Raw genomic sequence first — 16995 nt, 5'->3', positions numbered from 1 at the left:
CCCCAGACCGGTACAGTGGCATTACACTATAGTATTTATAAACTGCATACGAACTTAAAACACTTAAAATATACATGTATAATACTTAGATATAATTCATTTTTATTTGAGCATAACTAACTTTCTCTCCCCCTCCCTCACCCCCTTCTTCAGTGGTGAAGAGTCTGAACGAGCGTTACAAGAGCTGCATCTCCCTGTGTCGGCGGCTCACAGACAAGCTGAACCACTTCTTCTCAGACAAGCAGCGCTTCGTAGACGAGATCAACAGCGTGACCGCAGAGAAACTCATCTATAACCACGCTGTGGAAACGGTGCAGTCTGCAGCTCTGGATGAGATGTTTCAGCAGACGGAGGACATAGCCTACCGTTACAACAAGGCTGCCATGCTGCTAGATGGCCTGTCCAAGATCCTCCAGGACCCTGCAGACATCCAAAATGTGGCCAAGTGTAAGTATCCACGTGCCGTCCTGAACTGTAGACTGAAGACCAGTCTGTTTCTGCTACGCCATTGTTATGTCATGTATGGCCAAAGCACAAATCCATCTGACAACCAGGCTCCCCCAACAGGCTCTGTCAGAGACCAGACAAGCTCATCACATTGTAGCAGAGACTCTGGTGTAGTGGATATGAATATGGACAGTCAAGTGTGTTAACTAGAGTCTCTTGTGAAAAATCCCTTTGACCTCTTATCTTTAATCAGCACTCACATGCTTACTTGAACCACTTGGTCCAGCTCTGAGCTTATTTCAGATGAGGCTTCAATCAGATGAGGTTTAGAGTGCACTGTGCTTCTCTGTGTGTGGCATGGTAGCCAGGTCATTGTGACATAGAACAGCAGCTACAGTCACTGTGATCTGACTGTGCGTTTGTGTCTCCTCAACAGACAAGGCCAGTGTGGACCGGAGAATCTCTGCCCTCTGCTACTGCACCGTCACACTGTACGAGTAGCAGACCACACACACATATCGGGGCAGATGTGACCTCTCTGTCCCCCTTCTCTGCCCAGAGGGACCACTCTCTACCCTGACAATAGAACATTGAGGACAAGCACGGAACCCCAATGTTCCCTCACGTAGCAGTCCAAGCACCTTTCCGTTTGGATCTTTTTCTGAGTTTAAGGAAACAACACGGCAGATAGTGTAACACCTCCTTTGGCATCGCAGACTGAACGATGAAGTGCGTGAGAGATGATGCACACATTCACTACCAAAGATGATCAAATGATCCTGGAACTGAGACATTCACAGGACATGAACAAGACGCAGGCATCTTCTTGCGTGCTGTCTGTCAACCGAATACAGTGGGACGGGGGGGCACAAACTCTACCCAGCTTTTTGTATCCGACTTGCAGGATTTTTACATTTTGTACTAGAAGAAATAGATGGATATAAGGACAATCTATCATGGGCCCAGAGACTTATACACCCATGAAAAATACATATTTTTAATGCAAATCACAGAGGTTATTATAATGTAAAGGTTTTTACTCTGTATTAGTATTGCTGTTGGGATTATTTATTGTTTTGGAATAGGAGGCTGTTGTGATGCCTGTCTGACATTGTCTTTAGTATTGAAGTAGAAGGAAGGAGTATATGAGATTAGTCCATTTAAAGGCGTATATGAGATTAGTCAATTTAAGGGCAGTCAGTCTAGCCAATCCTGTAACAAATACACACAAACGCCAAAACACACACTTTACAATACATGTACAAACAAGAACACACAGTTATATACACAGGGAAGGAAGCCTGAAGAGCAAACAACCATGTAGATTTGTAATTAGATTTGTTTTTGTTTTCATTTGTTAGCTGAAGCACTTTATTGTGAAAAGTGGGGGGGACACTTTGTCCTGACAGGTTAGGAAAGAGAAATGTGAAGGCTGTTAGTTGTAGCTCAGGTTGGTTAAAGGGATGGGGGTGGGTTCTCTCACCCTCTTCAGCCCACAACACCACTTGCCCTGCCACAGCTCTCCCTCTCATTGCTGCGCAACCTGCTCGCACACTCTGACTGTTAAATGTTGCCGTGGAAATGGGGTGAGGGGTCGTAAGAAACGTCCAGTCTCTACACATCCCACACCACTGGTGGGCTTTTAGAATAGTATGGCAAGAAGAAGCCTGTGGTTGACAGAGAATCGGACTAAAATGTATGTTTTCTTTGCCCATGGAACTTTTAGTGTTGACCAGCACATGCCCCTAGGCATTTGGGGAGGAGGGGTTCCTGATCAGTTAACCAAGGGGGAACGCCCCTCTCCTGGGTGAATCAAGAGAAAACAGTCAAATTACTTGAGTAGTTTTCGACTAAATAATACAGAAACAAGTTTTTTTTTTTTATGTTCATACATGAATAACTGTAACTAATTTCCAAGTAAATTGATGTTTGCAAAAGTGTAAATATTTGTATGTTGTGCATGGGATTTTGTTTTCCTGAGTGAATGTGTGTGAGAGAGCACAGTGAGAGAGTTAGGGGGTCAGTGAGCAAGACGACTCCATTGGATGCCCTGCCTCTCGATCAAAGAGCACAAACATTTGTATGTACTTTTAACCACGCCTGCCACAGGTTCAAGTCAATCTATCCCCACTAGAGGTCCCTGGCACAGAGGAATGTGCCAATCACAAGGCAGCTGTTCCAAACATCTCCACACAACCTCTTCTTTCTACTAGGACTGTTCATATACTATACTGGATGGGGATTCTGTGTGGAGAGATCAAATCTACTGTGTTGGAAGTAAAGAAAGGCACTGCCTAGCATCCATTCAAGTCTGCTCCGCTCTCTCCCCACGCAGCCGCTGTGCTTGCAATGCAGTAATGTTAGTGAGTCTGCACACGTCAGGTATACAAAAGGCCAGTGATCAGAAAGTCCATTACAGAAGAAGAGCTGCCTCATAAGCCTAATTGAAAAGTGGACAGACTCTTTTGATTTCCTATTGTACAAGTGTGAATAGTGTGTAAATGCGTAAACTTGCAACTGTTGGCCACTAGCTCTGTCTATGATGTACTGTTCCTTTTTTAGACATATCCAAGTTTCTGCGGTTTATTTAGTTTTTGCTCTTGTGCCCTCTCCCTTTGCTCGTGAGCACTCCGCACCACAAAAAGCCTTTTCTGCACACTGAGTGGAGGGAGAAGTACATTAAAACAATAGTCAGAAACTGTCTGAACTTACCAAATCCATGCATCTATTTATAGCGCTGTAGATTTAGGCCACACTCCCTCAATAGCAGTAGTTTATGAAGAATGGAGTACTAACGATGGACTGTTTCAGAGACGAACCATTGGTACTGGGCACATGTTATATCCCGTAGAGTGAATGTATTCACCCTCCCAGTCATTTGCACCTCAGACTCTAGCTGAATGCATACAAAGTTACCAACCCTTGTGATGGTTAAGCCACCCTCCCCTGAACCAACCATGACAATGAAACTGAATTTCCACACACCTATTTTTCAATGACAAATGTTGATGTGTTACTTGATGTGAGTTAAAGGGCATCTTTCTTTATGGAACTCTACAAATGCAGCCTTTGTTAATTAAAAAGAAAAGTTGGAACTACATGCATGGTCTGTATTTCATGGAAAATACTAATATAACATTTGTGGGTCCCTTATTAACACTAGTAAAGCCGAGCTTCGTGGGACCCCCATTTGAGCCAATGAGCAGTCATTTTCACTCTAACATTCACTAGATGGAGCCAAATTCCTGCTTCAAAATACTGTATGTTTCAAACCATATCAATCTCATGGACCATCAGTCCATAGTTAGGGTGGTTATTTACAGTGTGGTTACATTTCTCCAGCCCCATACCTTAGCTGGAGAAACATTTTGATCATCTGTCTAACAATCATGCAATCCCCATCCCTACAGATTCTGATAGCAAAACGTTCACCACAGATAGCATAATTAGCTACACAAGGGGTCATTCACTGAACATTGCCCAATAAATGAACAGGATTCCAAAATCACACGGTTCTCTATGGAACTATTCTAACTCTTCCAGCCACTTCACTATTCACTGCCAAATAGAAAGTGACAGATAGGGAGGGATATTGTTTTGGGACTGTGTTACTGCCAATGTTTTCTGAGGACACAGTCAGCAAACTGTTTGTGGCAACCTTCTAATCTCACCTTCAGCTGTTTATTTTTACTGACCTGAACAAGTACAGTTAGAGGATAGATGTGGCCAGGTTCCCAAATTCTGCTGACAAGACCACTTCTGCGAAAAAAAGTTAAGCCCACAGTTGAATAAACATATTGTTTTCTCTCTCAACTTCAATGTTTTTCATACCTGCCTCTTCATCTGTCTGTAGGTATGTGTGTGTGTGTGTGTGTGTGTGTGTGTGTGTGTGTGTGTGTGTGTGTTGGGGCCCACTCTCTGTCATCATACTGTGAAAACAATGAATGTAGCCCAGAACCCACAGGTGGACAGCGGGGAGCCCAGTATTATGCTGCAGCAGATGTTGGTCATAATTTCTCCCACTTGGCCTTCCCATCCCTCTTGCTTCATCTTAAAGCGTTTTTACCACCCAGAGCAGAGCCTCTGTTGTTTATGTCTACATCAACCATTTGTCAGTTGATATGGATGGCCTTCATCACCACATTGAGGCTGCATTAAATATAAAAAACTAAAAGCATGGAATCCATTAGTCTGCATTATTGGGGATGTTTGCCATTGCCCAAACTAAACATTTAGCTTTTAGGAAATCTAAGTAATAAAAGGCTATCTTATGATTTAGGCTAAAGGCTACATAACATTGTGAAATTCTGTTGACCATTCCCTTAATAATAGAGGGTTTCTAGAATCTAGATAGCTTACAGTATCTATTATCTATTTGGGGTTTCCTATTTCCTATTTTCATCACCAGCCACATTTTCCGTAAGGTGCGCAAGTACCAAAAAATATTCTCAATTTATTTTAGCCAAAGGGGCTATATTTCCTAAAGTAGAACCCCATCATTGTCCGAGTAAAAACAGGCATCCTATAGAGTACCACAGTATGAGTCATAATACCCATAAAACCTAGCGGTCAATCGGGGAAATGGTTCCAATCGTTTTCCCACAATTTTTTACTACGGGATTTAAAGCACTTCAAATAAGGGCTGTGTTTCATGTAGGCTTACCCTGCATGATGTTTTGATAACCGTGTAAATCTCTCTCTAGGACAAGGTGACATTTCTCAATATACACACACACACACTAATTAGCTGCTAATGTGGCTATTATAGAGAACTACATTTGACAAGATGATCTGGACGAGACTGTCTATTCGAGCCATAGATGATCATCTCTAGATTAACTCTCTAATGTTAGCTAAATGGAGTAATAAATAAGTTGGCTACATTTCTTTAAATGGACAATTCTGTGAACTGTCTTGTGAAAGTTTTTAATTTAAGTAATACCTGTTAGAAAATGTGTCAGCGAGAGATGATGTGCAGGAGCTTGCAGGGATTTGTTGTTTTGCATGCCATCTACTTTTCGAATCTTAGAGTAAATGGAGCCAAAAATATTGAGAAAATTCACATTGCCTGGGAGAGATTTGCATGGTTATCTCAACGTCACACCGGGGTAAGCATACACGAAACCCAGCCGTTATTGTAAGCGTTTCTAAAATCCACTTTTGGAAACATTAATGGTGGAAAAACATTTGGAACAATTCCCCTTTTTGACCCCTAGATATTATGGGTATTATGACACCTCCACTGTGGGGCTCTATTGCATAACATTATTCATAGAGTATCTGTAAGTAACAATAGAATCATTTCATGTCGGTCGCCGAAGCAACAGTCTCGCCGCCAGAGTGCGCCTCTTTCGTGTCCGACTTCAAAGTGATGCTGGCGGAAACCTATCTGGACTTCAGTGCTCTACGAAGAAGTCTGGGGAGTTTCGTCTCGACCTCAACTCAGGATAGATAGTTGCAGCACTGACAGTTAATATAAAACCGCAAGAAATCTCTAATTTGCCTGAACCGCACAATGATATGGGATTTACAAAAATGGGAGCGGAGGTTGAGTCTCTTGCAAGATTCCTTGGCGTGGTGAAGTAAACTGGATTGTCCAGGAGAGCTAACGGTCTAAATTCCTATTTGATGGTAAAGGTATGTCAGAAATGTGTGAGCAAGTTAGAATAGTCCTTGTTATCAACGGTATTTTAAACTTTTATTTTGATTTCAAGGTTTTCAAGCCTTGGAACGACGGAGGTCAGCTCATATTTCTGATTTCTCAGAAAAACTGCGTTCCCCTGATAGGTACAATTTGCACATAATAGCCTAGTTAATTCCACTTGTAATCATGTACTTAACCATGAAGAATACTTATTCACAGGCCAAACTTGGTTGAGTGATGTGCTTCATGGAAATGTGACAAGTCGAGTGATAATTGACAGAAGAGGGTGGCGGGACTTGGGAGTAGTCTGGTACATGAGATATGATTCATTTCTCAGGTACCACACGGATGAGTTTGACGGTCTCAGAAAAGTCGTCAGGCTGCAAGGTAAGGCGAGGTTTGCCACGGCTACAGAAAATGTGATCTTCAGCGGCAAACGAAGTCAATTTGCTAGCCTTGTTTTACTCACCGAGGCCAGTTCATATTGCGCTTAAATACCGTTTTTTTAGGCAGCCTATATGGAAATGCATGCACAGGGCTTTGAGTCAGACTTTATTTAAAGAATGCAAGCAAGACATTGCCATGGCTTAACGATTATTACTTTTTGAAGTCAAGTTTTCTTGACTCAAAATAGGTTTAATATTGAGATAATCGTATGCCATATCTATATAATATGTTTTAAACTAAATCACAGTCCAATGACGCCAGGACGCGATATTCCGGCGTCCCATTGTTGCATAGCTATAGAGGGCTCAGAGACCACCATCCACGGGGGACTCACCCAATGCCACCCATGCACCCTACTGTGTATTCCTCAATACCTAATTAATGGAAAAAATAGGCCCATCGAAAATTATGAAATGAGTGTCTGAGATTATCAAATTTGTTCCCATCGTTTCCATTTATTTGGGATTGAGTCATTTAGCTGGATCTTCACAACAGATGGTATGGAACTCATCTTGAGATAAGATCACTTTAAGTCTTGAAATGCTTTGTAAACTTTAACTCTACAGTGACAACACTGAAATATAGCCAGTGCAATAGTTAAATCCTATTCATTATGGAAACTGAGGACTTACTTGTTGTCCTGATGAGACTAGCCTATACTGTTACTTCAAGCTCACATTAAACCTGTTTCTTAATGTCATGCATTAATTTGGCTTAAATGGATTAGCGTGCCCACACAATCTCTCCTAATTAAATTGTTTGTAGGCTTTGACTTTGGGATTTAACTGGTAAAATGCACTCTTAGGGAAATAAAGGTGCTATCTGAACCAAAAAGGGTTCTCCTATGAGGACATCCAAATGACCCTTTTGGAACCCTTTTTTTCTGGGAGTGTACTCTCCATCACATGGATAATGCTTCTGAACTGTGATAGACCTGCTGTCTGAGCTGCAGAGATCAGGTATAAGCAACATTGCAAAGGCCTACTTGGACCTATTCTAATGAGGCTCAAACCATCCTCAGATGCCAGGACATCAAATGACACTGGAAAATAGCCGTTAATGCAATAAAACATCATTCCCAGTTCCCACATAGCTCAGCATTACCTCACATGCTGAGCGGTAAAGAATACAGGAAGTCAGATTAAATGTATATGGTGTCTTTTGAGGATATAAGCATGTTGAAAGACAAGATCCTAAAAGTGAGATGTGTTTGTGGCCTACAATTTCCCCTGAGGAGAGTTGAGGTGCGGACAGCCGTAGTTGTCAAGTAATTATAGTGTGCTGATTGTAAGTCTGGGCTAACAGCCATTTACTGTTTGCTGTAATTTATTGGTGAAAGGATGAGAGGAACACCTGGTGTGGAGAAGTTCAATATCCCCAGTAAAAGAGCAGCAGATGTATTCATGGACAACATACTTGGACAATGAAGAGAGAGGGAAAATACACTAGCTAGCAGCAATGTAGTAGACTAGACTTGTGAACTAAAGGAGCACTTAGTTTTAGCCACAGATTCCCACTGCATGGCTTTAGACTGACCCCTCATCTGTGTTATAATGAAGTCAAATAACATTTTATTGGTCACACACATTTTAGCACATGTTATTGCGGGTGTAGCGAAATGCTTGTGCTTCTAGCTCCGACAGTGCAGTAATATCTAACAATTTCACAACATATACCCAATACACACACATCTAAGTAAGGAATGACATTAAGAATATATACATATATGGACAAGCCATGTCATAGCGGCAGGGTGTAGTCCGTGTCTGGGGAGTATGCAGGCTTGTAAACGCGGGATGGGAGGATGATTCCCTGTTGAAGTAATTGTTTTTATTAAAATGGAAACAAATTAGTAGTAAAAGTTCATCTAGAATTGTGAAAACAAAACCTTATGAAAGATACGTACCTTATCTTGGATTTGTGGCAAGCAGAAGCACAATAAATCTATTGATCTTGTTTAATGGGGAAATACTCACTCACTGTCATTTGATATCTTCTGCCCTATCTTGTATGGTAGGGGGGACTCTGGCTTTGAGTCAACAAATCCAAAGAAAACACATTCTCTCTCTTTCACACACTGAGGACAGAGTGGCTCAACTCAAGACGGGGAAGCTGAGCTATTTATACTGAACATAAATGTAAGCGCAACATGTAAAGTGTTGGTCTCATGTTTCATGAGCTGAAACAAAATATCCAAGAAATGTTCCATATGCACAAAACATTTATTTCTCTCAAATGTTGTGCACACATGTGTTTACATCCCTGTTAGTGAGCATTTCTCATTTGCCAAAATAATCCATCCACCTGACATGTGTGGCATATCAAGAAGCTGCTTAGAGTGTTGGGCCAGTAACCGAAAGGTTGCTGGATCGAATCCTCAAACTGAATCCCCCCCTGAACAAGGCAGTTAACCCACTGTTCCCCTGAACAAGGCAGTTAACCCACTGTTCCCCTGAACAAGGCAGTTAACCCACTGTTCCCCTGAACAAGGCAGTTAACCCACTGTTCCCCTGAACAAGGCAGTTAACCCACTGTTCCCCAGTAGACCGTCATTGTAAAGAATAATTTGTTCTTAACTGACTTGCCTAGTTAAATAAAGACTCAATTAAACAGCATGATCATTACACAGATGCACATTGTGCTGGGGACAACAAAAGGCAACTCTAAAATGTGCTGTTTTGTCACAACACAATGCCACAGATGTCTCAAGTTTTGAGGGATCGTGCAATTGGCATGCTGACTGCAGGAATTTCCACCAGAGCTGTTAACAGAGATTTGAATGTTAATTTCCTTACCATAAGCCGCCCCCAACGTCATTTTAGAGAATTTGGCAGTACGTCCAACCGGCCTCACAACCGCAGACCACGTGTAACCACGCCAGCCCAGGACCTCCACATCCGGCTTCTTCATCTGCGGGATGGTCTGAGACCAGCCACCCAGACAGCTGATGAAACAGGAGTATTTCTGTCTGTAATAAAGCCCTTTTGTGGGGAAAAACTAATTCTGATTGGCTGCTCCCCTGCCAAGTCATGTGAAATCCATAGATTAGGGCCTAATTAATTTATTTCAATTGACTGATTTCCTTATAAGAACTGTAAAATTGTTTAAATTATTGAATGTTGCGTTAATATTTTGGTTTAGTATATATGGGAATCCAAGATGGATCTTTGCGGGATGATATTTTGCTACATTACTGAAATTCTGTACAAATTTGCATGATCTTTTTTATTTTTTAGAATAAGAATAAGAATAAACTGACACAACCGCCACACAACATGAACAGCTCCAGTTGAGTATATCAGAGTTTCTGGGCAGTTTACCACATTAGTCTTCATGTTGATTCTAAACTATTCCAGATTTCCTTTTTGATTATCCAACATCCCCTGTTACATAATAACCTTCTGTAGCCTTTGCAGGCCATCTAGGATTAACATACCAGATAACTCTTAAAACATTTTTACTGCTGTGGGCTAAATCAGGGTCACACATTGTTTCTTGGTAGTCTTAAACATCTAATTTGAAACAAAAGTATACACCTCTCACACATGGTTATAGCCTTTTAAAAAAGAAGACACCTGTACCATGTCAAATATAGTATGTATTGTATTCAATTTTGAGTTTGCATCCCAATATTACACTATATATACTGAACAAAAATATAAATGCAACATTTTCAAAGATTTGACTTAGTTACAGTTCATATAAAAAAAAATCAGTTAATTGAAATATGTTCTTTAGGCCCTAATCTATGGATTTCACATGAATGGGAATACAGATATCATCTGTTGGTCACAGATACCTTATTAAAAAAGGGTAGGAGCATGGATCAGAAAACCAGTCAGTATCTGGTGTGACCACCATTTGCCTCATGCAGCACGACACATCTCCTTCACATAGTTGATCATGCTGTTGATTGTGGCATGTGGAATGTTGTCCCACTCCTCTTCAATGGCTGTATTGGAAATTGGCATGAACTGGAACACGATGTCGTACACGACGCTCCAGAGCATCCCAAACATGCAGGCCATGGAATAACTGGGAAATGTTGTGAGGCTGGTTGGACGTATTGCCAAATTATCTAAAACCACATTGGAGTGTGCTTATGGTCGAGAAATTAACATTCAATTATCTGTCAACAGTTCTGGTGGAAATCCCTGCGGTCAGCATGACTATTGCACACTCCCTCAACTTGAGACATCTGTGGCATTGTTGTATGACAAAACTGCACATTTTAGTGGCCTTTTGTCCCCCGCACAAGGTGCACCTATGTAATGATCATGCTGTTTAATCAGATTCTTGATATACCACACCTGTCAGGTGGATGCATTATCTTGGCTAAGTAATAACCTTCCACCCATGAGGCCACTAGCGGGTCATTTGTCTGCACGAAAGCTTGATGTGATAACCTTCCACAGACTATACAGTACCTAACTTTGGCCCACTGCACAAATTAATGATCAATCCTTCAATGGCTTTTCTGCTGGGTCATGCTTGGGTATACACCTCCTGACCAATGAACACTTATTCAGCTGTTTTACAACTACAATCGTTAAAGCAGCAATGAGCCGTTTAAACCATATCAAAGCCATCTCCCCACCACTGTTATGGTAAAAAGCAGTTGGGATGGGGCTAGAAAATTTTTACCACTCTCAAATTCAAAGACTAAGCTATAGATGTTAGGACAGACCATCCATGATATCAAAATGATAGTTTTACCCATGTTTTTAGGCAATGCAGTGTTTGTTTACATTTACTTTGTTTACAAACATTGGATTAAAACAAGCTTATATTTTGGGTTCTGATGGGGTACAACAGTTGAACTAAGATCATGAGGCATTTCCAAGTTATGTTCTTTTAAATACTCAATGGGTACATATCATTAATTTCTAAGTAAAACTGCTGATTGCCCCTTTAACCTTTGCCCAATTTCCATTTGTTGCGTGTGGGTACTCTATGCCAGTGTTGCTGCCAAGTGCACTAATAGGTTTAAAAGCAGATAATTTACCTCCACAACGGACGTGGGTTAGGGAACAAAAGTCCTGTGAACCACCAGCCTTCTTCTCAGTCAGATATCTAGCGCTGTGGAGTGAACAGGAAACTAGCGACAACAGAAAATAGAGGTATGAAGTGCATGTTCTGTTTTAGTTATTGCTTGGTTATTAAACTTATTTAAATGTTTTCAAGGTTAACTGTTTTGTCTGACATTCCATTGTTATTTTTGATACTGCGTGCCATTTGACACACAGTACTTAAGATGTAAATGTGAACTTTCTAATGAGTAGCTACTGGTGTCTCAGACATCTTAATACAGAACTGTCTGCTTGGAGGAGACTGATGACATTTCCTTCTTCCTAGTGTAAGCACCTTTAGAGATGAGACACAGATATTATAAGGACCTTGAGCGATGATGTCTCCTTTTGCATCCTCACAACCATGAATCGTTTGTGTTGTAAACTAAGAAAAATAAGTGGGAATGAGCTCTTTGATCAAGAAAATGAGGTCAAATCCATTGGGAGCCCAAAGAAAAGAGAAATTAGGGCTGTTGGTGTGTGTTGCAAGGAAAGCTTGAAGTGTTTCTGGTAACAGGTGGCATTTTGAAAGGGAAAATCTCTAAATTTGAGTTTTCTAACACTACATTTACTGTTTGTTCCGAGAGTAATCTCTGTTACGTTGTTCATAGAAGCGGCTTGAGGGAAGGAATACTGCTAACGTGTGTCTACTAAATAAAAAATAAATGAGTCGCTTATGGCCATTACCACATTTGTCATATTTATTTAGTATTTAATGTGTATGTAGAGATTATATTTAAGCATGATGTGTTTAACGCTAGCTGTGTGTATTTATATCCTTAATGTACCCCTGTAATGGAGTGCATATCATTGTGACTCACAGAGATGTTCTACTCCCTGTAGTGTCTACGGAGCCCCAATCTCCTCTAGTTTATCAGGATGTTGCTCTGTTCACTGGATGATGCAGAGTGCTGTTAATGACCCATATACTGTATTTGTTTATTTTGAGTCACTGAGAATAATATCCAATTAGTTGTTCCTTTTCATTTGAAAGAATGGAAGACATTAGACTACTAGTCACGTAGTCCATGTATCTCTCCGTTGACCTTTTCTCAGATATCTGCTAGTCACTACAATGTATCATTTGTTTTTAGCCCAAATATACATTAGAAGTAACATCTTTGTTTTGTATTTGTGTCCCCTACAGCGCACGATGGCGTTCCCCCTGTGTGTTAGTCTGTGGATGCTCCTGGCTGTTCACTGCCAGGGTAGAGCTGTGAAGAACTGCCACCCAAGCTGCCACTGTGAGGTGGAGAGCTTTGGCTTGTTCGACAGCTTCAGCCTGACCAGGGTGGATTGCAGGGGAGTGGGCACCAGTCCCATCCCCATCCCCCTGGACACTGCCCACCTGGACTTGTCCGCCAACTCCATGTCCCTGCTGACCGACACTATGCTCTCTGGACCTGGCTATACCACCTTGGTCAGCCTGGACCTCAGCAACAATCGCATATCCATGGTCAGCCCCAAGGCCCTGTCCAGGCTGCGCTACCTGGAGTCTCTGGACCTCAGCCACAACTCCCTGGAGGGCCTGGATGAGGGCTGCTTCTCTGGCCTCCCTCTGGCTGAGGTTGACCTCAGCCACAACCACTTCCGGGAGTTTGACCTCGACATGTTCATCACTAAAGGTCACGGAGAGCCAATCAACGTGGATCTGTCCCACAACCAGCTGACGGTGGTCTCCAGGAGTTCCTCTAGGAGCCCCTTGCTACATGTCCAGAGCCTGACTCTAGCAGCCAATCAGCTGAGGGCCGTGCCTAAGCTCAAAGGCATCCCGTTGAGGGACCTAAGCCTGGATGGGAACAGTATCTCCCACATTGAGGAGGGGGCCTTTGAGGACCTCAAGGACCTGGTTCACCTATCCCTCAGTGCGCTTCCTGAGCTCTTTGACATCCAGCCTAACAGTTTCAGAGGCCTTCAGAACCTTCAGGTCTTGGACCTGTCCAACAACGCCAAGCTAAAGGCACTGAGCCCAGCTGTGTTCAGTGGACTTGTGTCTCTACAGGAGCTCAATCTGTCCAACTCTGGAGTAACGTCATTGCCAAATAACATGCTAAGTCACTTGCCAAGCATCAAGAGTATCACCCTGGGCCAGAATATCCATTGTTGGAGGGCTCAAAAGCAGGGCCAGTTTCACAGGCAGCTTGGACAGGAACAGAAACATGACGAGGTGCTGACCTGTGACGTTAAAGGCATTGTGTCGTGATTGTGTTGGGATTATTGCCTTCAGTATGGACATCTAACTAGCACATTAGTGCTAAAACTGTGCCTTATATCACTATATGCAAAGAACACTTTTTGTTATTGCCGCCAAACGTGATAATTACTATTTGAACAGTTTTGTTTCAATTGAAATTAAATGTGTGTTTTTCTTTTATTCCAAAGGCCTGAGGCATTTATTTCAATCCACTGTTGATACACTATCATGTCATGCTTGCTATGCATAAATCATGTATTTCAAGATATTACTAGCTTGTTATCTTCAAACCATTTAGCTTTTCCTCTTCCAAATTTTAAGGAGATTTTAGGATCTGGAACTAAAAAAAGATACACATTACTGTGCAAGGACCACTCTTATGTCAGACCAAAAGGTAAACATCTTATGTAGAGTATGTAGTTATGTATGTCTAGCATAGGAGGCTGGTGGGAGGAGCTATAGGAGGACAGGCTCATTGTAATGTCTGGCGTTGAAAATATGGAATGTTATCAAACATATGGAAGGCACATGTTTGACCATATTCCATTTATTCCATTCCAGTCATTACAATGATCCTGTCCTCCTATAGCTCCTCCCACCACCCTCCTCGGATGTCTAGTTATCATTTCAATCAGATATTATTGTGGACAAATTCTCCTGCTATCTTCCTCAGTCATGTTTACATGGCCTAAGACCTGGAAGCCAACATCGCCTGTTCTGTTTCAAAGAGCTGTTACACAACGGGTTGAAATGTGATCTGAACAAATCAATGCAGAAACAAATTCTTGAACGTCACCTAGGGGATTTTCGCTGCTCTGTTATTGAATCAGTTTCCCATGACCGTGACCATTTATTTCGAAACATAAAATTGGCTTCAGGCAGTTTATTAGACACAGACATGTTTCATCCTGTATTTTCTTATCTCTTCTGACAGAAGTGTGTTTTAACTGAAACACTATATGTGATGTATTTGATGCATTGTATTATTCACCCTACTTTGAAATGTTATAAATGTCACAGCTATTCTACAGCATCAACTTTGGATCTACATTGGCCAAAATCCTTCAGATATTCTGTGCAACAACAACTGCATGTTTGAACACCTGCCTTGGTTGCTATTCCTGTGGTATAATATGGACTGAAAGAGACATAACTTCACTTGAACTGTTTTGAATGTTAAACATCTGCTTAAAGATGTTTTATATTTCTTTATCAATAGTGTATACACTTAGTGTACCAAACATTAAGAACACCTTCCTAATATTGAATTTCACCCCTGAGAACAGCCTCAATTCGTCAGGTCATGGACACTACAAGGTGTCCAAAGAGTTCCCCAGGGATGCTGGCCTATGTTGACTCCATTGCCTCCCACAGATGTCAAGTTGGCTCAATGTCCTTTGGGTGGTGGACCATTCTGATACACACGGGAAACTGTTGACTGTGAAAAACCCAGAAGCAGTGCAGCTCTTGACACTGAAATGTCTTGTTCTGCCCACTCACCCTCTAAATGGCACATGTACACAATCCATGTCTCAGGGCTTAAAATCCTTCTTTAACCTGTCTCCTCCCCTTCATCTACACTGATTAGAAGTGGATTTGACAAGTCACATCAGTAAGGGATCATAGCTTTCACCTGGATTCACCTGGTCGGTCTGTCATGGAAAGAGCAGGTGTTCTTAATGTTTTGTACCTTCGGTGTATAACTTTGTGTAGATGTAAAATAGATGGAATATTCTACACATCTGTGTACTTTACATGAATGTATTAACTTGTAATTATTTTTGAACTTTGTCCCCAACAGCCTGTTGCATTCCACAATTGCTAGGTGTGTCTGTATTTGAAAATAATTAAATTGTCTGGGTTTCAACGCACACCACGCTGTTGTCACTCCAAGAGGGTTTCACAATTTCACAGAATTCCCTGTATTTCATAGAGCTGGATTCATGTGATTTCACTTTGTCTGCTGTACTGACTCACAGGGTGTGTCCTGTAACAATAGCACTTATGTCTTCCTCAGTGCCTAGCGCAGCACTATATTTACTTTCACATGCTGCCTAACATCCTTCCTTTATTTACTTGAAACTCCCCCTGTAAACGCACCCACACTAGTGAGTGGTCTCGAGAGGTCCTTAAACAGAAGCAGTCAGAGACACTAGTTCCAGGCAGGGAACCATGATCCTGTGGACTGATGTATGAAGTCTGTGAGAGGGAAAGAGAAAGGGAGAGGGAAAGGAGGAGAACGGCCTGACTTTGTGTAATGGCGGCTGGCTGTAACTCCACAGATCTCTGTGCTCTGAGAGTGTTCCATTGTGTGCTCCTCCTTAAAGACACAGAGAGCATTCAGATATCCCCTCAGCTCCTTGCAGTGGTTGCCAAAGCACAGTCCTTTGAAATTCTAAGAGACCCGTGTGCCAATGACAGTGCCAAAAGAAGTTTGACTCCACAAAAGAAGGTTTACTCCAGATTACATCTCCTGTATTACAACACCCTGCTCTGGAAAAGTATGGCTTTGCTATGATTTTGCTTCAGTTTATACTCTTTTAGATATATTTTTGCCAACCAAGGAGGGAGAGAGAGAGAAGAAGAGCAAATGTGATTTTCTGAGAGTTTGGCCCTCTGCGGATGCCCCATTTAGTAAACCTGTTCCAGATGTCTGGGCCGTTAGTCCATCTCCTGGAGAGCAGGAATTTGGAGGCGGGGTGGTTGGAGGGCTGTCAATCACAGCTACCTCCCTCAGGTCAGCCTGCCAGGATCAACCTGAACGGTGTTAAATTACAACAAAAAAACATTTGCAATCCAAATACAACTAATCAGCTTAGAATAAATGAGTCATAAAAGAGTCACAAAGGAGTCTTGAACTTTTCTTTACCATTTATTTACATGTTTGTAATCCAGTGACTCAATTTTCTGAGTACCTTGGTTGTTACTTTATCTTTGGTTTTGAAATATAAAGATACCGACATGTCTCTCCAGGGCAATATAAAAGGTTCAGGTATATGAGGGGTCATGACACTCAGAGCTACTGTATCAGGGTAGCCCAATAGAGCACAGATCAGTGAGCCAAAGGCTCAACTCTGCTGGGGTGTTTTAATGCAGCAGTGATTTGCTTACTGAACCCTCTGGAGACATGTTCAACATCCCCAGGCCACTTCATAATGGATTCTAAAATATAAGATACACACAAACACACACAC

General features: G+C 41.8%; 2 protein-coding genes across 6 annotated transcripts in view; both read left to right on the top strand.

The window, feature by feature from the left end:
* LOC118397537 (serine/threonine-protein kinase ULK2-like) overlaps nucleotides 1-3547 on the top strand; it is a 61421-nt gene extending 57874 nt beyond the window's left edge. For all 3 annotated transcript variants that reach the window (XM_035792417.2, XM_035792416.2, XM_035792414.2), the window contains 2 exons: nucleotides 154-447; nucleotides 884-3547. In XM_035792417.2, coding sequence (XP_035648310.1) covers nucleotides 154-447; nucleotides 884-948 — 359 coding nt within the window. In that variant the 3' untranslated portion in view covers nucleotides 949-3547. The remainder of the gene's footprint in view (nucleotides 1-153; nucleotides 448-883) is intronic.
* A 2223-nt stretch (nucleotides 3548-5770) lies between these two features.
* Nucleotides 5771-15672, top strand: LOC118397536 (tsukushi-like). 3 transcript variants are annotated; one of them, XM_035792412.2, is made up of 2 exons: nucleotides 5771-6084; nucleotides 12755-15672. In XM_035792412.2, exons 1-2 carry the CDS (start codon nucleotides 6076-6078, stop codon nucleotides 13808-13810), a joined length of 1065 nt encoding a protein of 354 aa, XP_035648305.1. In that variant the 5' UTR covers nucleotides 5771-6075; the 3' UTR covers nucleotides 13811-15672. The 3 variants fall into 3 exon arrangements, with proteins under 3 accessions (XP_035648305.1, XP_035648304.1, XP_035648306.1); XM_035792411.2 differs by lacking the exon at nucleotides 5771-6084 and adding an exon at nucleotides 6325-6478; XM_035792413.2 differs by lacking the exon at nucleotides 5771-6084 and adding an exon at nucleotides 11500-11658.
* The last annotated feature ends 1323 nt before the right edge of the window (nucleotides 15673-16995 follow it).

Source organism: Oncorhynchus keta, chromosome 18 (genome assembly GCF_023373465.1).
Source record: "Oncorhynchus keta strain PuntledgeMale-10-30-2019 chromosome 18, Oket_V2, whole genome shotgun sequence".
Classification (NCBI taxonomy): Eukaryota; Metazoa; Chordata; class Actinopteri; order Salmoniformes; family Salmonidae; genus Oncorhynchus; species Oncorhynchus keta.
The sequence above is the reverse complement of the archived record's forward strand: the minus strand, read 5'-3'. Positions and strand labels throughout refer to the sequence as shown.

What these genes read in the sequence shown, in the direction of transcription:
- LOC118397536 (XM_035792411.2), top strand. Translation starts at nt 6,413, where the DNA reads ATGATTCATTTCTCAGGTACCACACGGATGAGTTTGACGGTCTCAGAA. An exon ending in AAAAGTCGTCAGGCTGCAAG is followed by an intron (nt 6,479 to 12,754) that starts GTAAGGCGAGGT and finishes TGTCCCCTACAG; the next exon opens with CGCACGATGGCGTTCCCCCT.